The sequence below is a fragment of the Sapajus apella genome, unplaced genomic scaffold, assembly GCF_009761245.1.
Source record: "Sapajus apella isolate SASKATOON/1434 unplaced genomic scaffold, GSC_monkey_1.0 scaffold350, whole genome shotgun sequence".
Classification (NCBI taxonomy): Eukaryota; Metazoa; Chordata; class Mammalia; order Primates; family Cebidae; genus Sapajus; species Sapajus apella.
Genome location: NW_022437290.1, coordinates 50,196 through 53,588, shown reverse-complemented (window position 1 = coordinate 53,588; position 3,393 = coordinate 50,196). Strand labels below are relative to the sequence as shown.

The 3,393-nt window shown below is 40.0% G+C and overlaps 1 protein-coding gene across 2 annotated transcripts in view; it reads right to left on the bottom strand.

Moving 5' to 3' along the window:
- Positions 1-1,753: 1,753 nt before the first annotated feature.
- LOC116545725 (pregnancy zone protein) overlaps positions 1,754-3,393 on the bottom strand; it is a 51,049-nt gene continuing 49,409 nt past the window's right edge. For both annotated transcript variants that reach the window (XM_032272230.1, XM_032272231.1), the window contains exons 23-24: positions 2,156-2,197; positions 1,754-1,908 (exon numbers count right to left, since the gene is read on the bottom strand). In XM_032272230.1, the coding sequence (XP_032128121.1) occupies positions 1,886-1,908; positions 2,156-2,197 (65 nt within the window). In that variant the 3' untranslated portion in view covers positions 1,754-1,885. The remainder of the gene's footprint in view (positions 1,909-2,155; positions 2,198-3,393) is intronic.

Sequence of the window (3,393 nt, the reverse complement as noted above, 5' to 3'; positions counted from 1 at the left end):
CCTTTTTCAAGAAAGGTCTTTTAGGTCACTTAAAAAAAAGCATAAAAGAACTGAAACTCACCAGATTACCATATCCAGACAAAGAGACATTGGATCCCTCATTCATCAAGATTGCTTCCTTGCCCTTCCCTAGTTCCTGTTTTCTCACAGATTGTTACATTTCTTCCTTGCTATATAACCCCCTGGATTTAGCTGGGCAGGGAGATGGATTTGGAAGTGAACTCCCATCACCTCAGCTGCAGCACCCAATTAAAGCCTTGTTCCTTGGCAATACTTGTCTCAGTGATTGGCTCTCTGTGCAGCAAGCAGCAGGACCTAGACTGGACCCATGGCATTTCAGTAATGGAATCTGTTGTTATTTTCATCTCAACGAGGAAGCTGAAGCAGTGAGGTTAAACAACTGCCCTACAATGAACACAAACTCAAAAGAAGACATCCATGAGGCCAACAAACATAAGAAAAACAGCTCAACATCACTGATCATTAGAGAAATACAAATCAAAATGACAATGAGATACCATCATGCTAGTCAGAATGGTGATTATTAAAAAGTCAAGAAACAACAGATGCTGGTGAAGTTGCAGAGAAAAAGGATTGCTTTTACTCTGTTATGGGAGTGTAAATTAGTTAAATCATTGTGGAAGATAGTGTGACAATTCCTCAAAGATTTAGAGGCAGAAATACCATTTGACACAGCAATCCCATTACTGGGTATATTCACAATAGTGTATAAATCAGTCTGTTATAAAGATGTAAGCATACATGCACATGTATGTTCATTGCCGCACCATTCACAATAGCAAAGACATGGAATCAAACAAAATGTTTATCAATGATAGACTGTATAAAGAAAACACAGTACATATACACCATGGAATATTATGCAGCCATAAAAAGGAATAAAAGCATATCCTTTGCAGGGACATGTATGGAATTGGAAGCCAGTATCCTCAGCAGACTAACGCAGGAAGAGAAAACCAAATGTCGCATGTTCTCACTTATAAGTGGGAGCTGAACGATGAGAACACATGGACACATGATGGGGAATAACACACAGTGCCGCCTGTAAGGGAGTGTGGGGTGAGGGAGAGCATCAGGAAGAACAGCTAATGAATCCTGGGCTTAATACTTAGGTGATGGGTTGATCTGTGCAGCAAACCATTATGCTCACGTTTACCTATGTAACAAACTTGCATATTCTACACATGTACCCTGGAATTTAAAAGAAACATTGAAGAAAAAAAAAAAAAAGAAACCCTCACAGGGGGAAAGGATAGTAGGAAAAAAAAAGCTACCCTAGTGACTTAGTTGGTGAGGCAGGGGTGGAGTCAGGATTCAAACCTAGGCAGTTAGGCTCTAGGGTCTGGAATTTAACCACTGTACAATGCTACCTCTTTCCAACATATTCTACATTTACTCCAATCATTTTAGCTTCCTGTCAAATCAATTTTTGATGCTTTTGTTTAGGATATTCTTTCTCATGAAATCTTTATGCCTTCCTAATTATTAATCAATATTACATACTTTTGCCTTTAGCTCCTAAATGAAAGCTTCCTAGACCAAAGAGCACATTTTTTTCTAATGTCTCTTAGAACTTCACTTATTTAAAATTATCCTTGATTTGACTTTATATGCACATTTGGAATACAAGCAGATGTGTTGCACAACTGTATTCTTTATATTATTTGAAACAACATAACTCATCGCGTGAACATGTTATTAATGTCTGATGAATGAATGATGCAACAAATAATAGTTTGGCCAGAAATACATATTTATTCAGCAAGCCTTTTTAGTGTCTATTTTATAGAGACAAACAACTCCATTCCTTCTAAGAAAATGTGTAGGACGGAGAATCCAGCAAAATATACAGCCTGTGTGGTCCTCAAACATTTTCATGCTCTGTATCTATGGAGAGAAGAAAAACATGAGGTTGTAGGGTCTCCTGAGGAGCATTCAGTTAAATGTGGGCAGCAGAGTGAGCTACTGCGGGGACAGCAAACTTTATCCGTGAAAGGCCAGAGGGTAAATATTTTAGGTTTATATGCTACATGAGCTGTCATGACTAATCAGCTCACAAAGGTAGCCACAGACAATAAGAAGTGGAGAACGGGTTAATGGGGTCTAGTACTGTTCATAAGCTGTGATCTCTTACCTGTGCTGCAGGGGGCGATGTACTCAGCAACCGCAGACTCATCTGAAAGAAAGGTGGGGTGAAGGAAGAAACAAAAGATCTATGAACTAGGGAACGTGGTAAGTTTATCTAGTCACTTTACTACTGGAGAGAAGCACACCTGTCCGAATTGTCAAAACTCCATGTAAATAGACCAGAATGAAACAGAATCATTAACATATTTATATTCTCATTCCCTGAGAATGGAGATAGGGATTGAAGCCTGCTCAGAGAGCAACTGTTCAAATTTTAAATACTTGAGGAATTTGACCTAGAACTAGAAATACCATTTGACCCAGCAATCCCATTACTGAGTATATACACAAAAGGATATAAATCATTCTATTATAAAGATATAAAGTTACATGCACATGTACATTCATTACAGCACTTTTGGGTATTTATAATACTTGAAGGATTACACATCATTCAACTATAAAGACACATGCTCACGTATGTTTATTGCGGCACTGTTCACAATTTCAAAGACATGGAACCAGCGCAAATGCCCATCAATGATAGACTGGATAAAGAAAATGTGGCACATATACACCATGGAATACTATGCAGTCATAAAAAAGGATGAGTTCATGTCCTTTGCAGGGACATGGTTGAAGCTGGAAACTATAATTCTCAGCAAACTGACACAAGAACGGAAAACCAAACACATGTTCTCACTCTTAGTGGGAGCTGAACAATGAGAACACATGCACACAGGGAGGGGAACATCACACACCAGGGCCTGTCTGTGGGTTTGAGGGCTAGGAGAAATGCCTAATGTAGATGACGGGTTGATGGGTGCAGCAAACCACCATGGCCTGCGTATACCTATGTAACAAACCTGCGTGTTCTGCACATGTACTGAGAACTTAAAGTATAATTAAAAAAAAGAAAGAGGCCGGGAGCAGTGGCTCACACCTGTAACCCTAGCACTTTGGGAGGCCGAGGTGGATGGATCACGAGGTCAAGAGATCAAGACCATCCTGGCCAACATGGTGAAACCCTGTCTCTACTAAAAACACACAAAAAATTAGCTGGGCGTGGTGGCGCGTGCCTGTAGTCCCAGCAACTCGGGAGGCTGAGGCAGGAGAATTGCTTGAACATGGGAGGGAGAGGTTGCAGTGAGCCGAGGTCACGCCACTGTACTCCAGCCTGGTGCCTGGTGACGGAGTGAGACTCTGTCTCAAAAAAAAAAAAAAAAAAAAAAAAAAAAAAAAAAA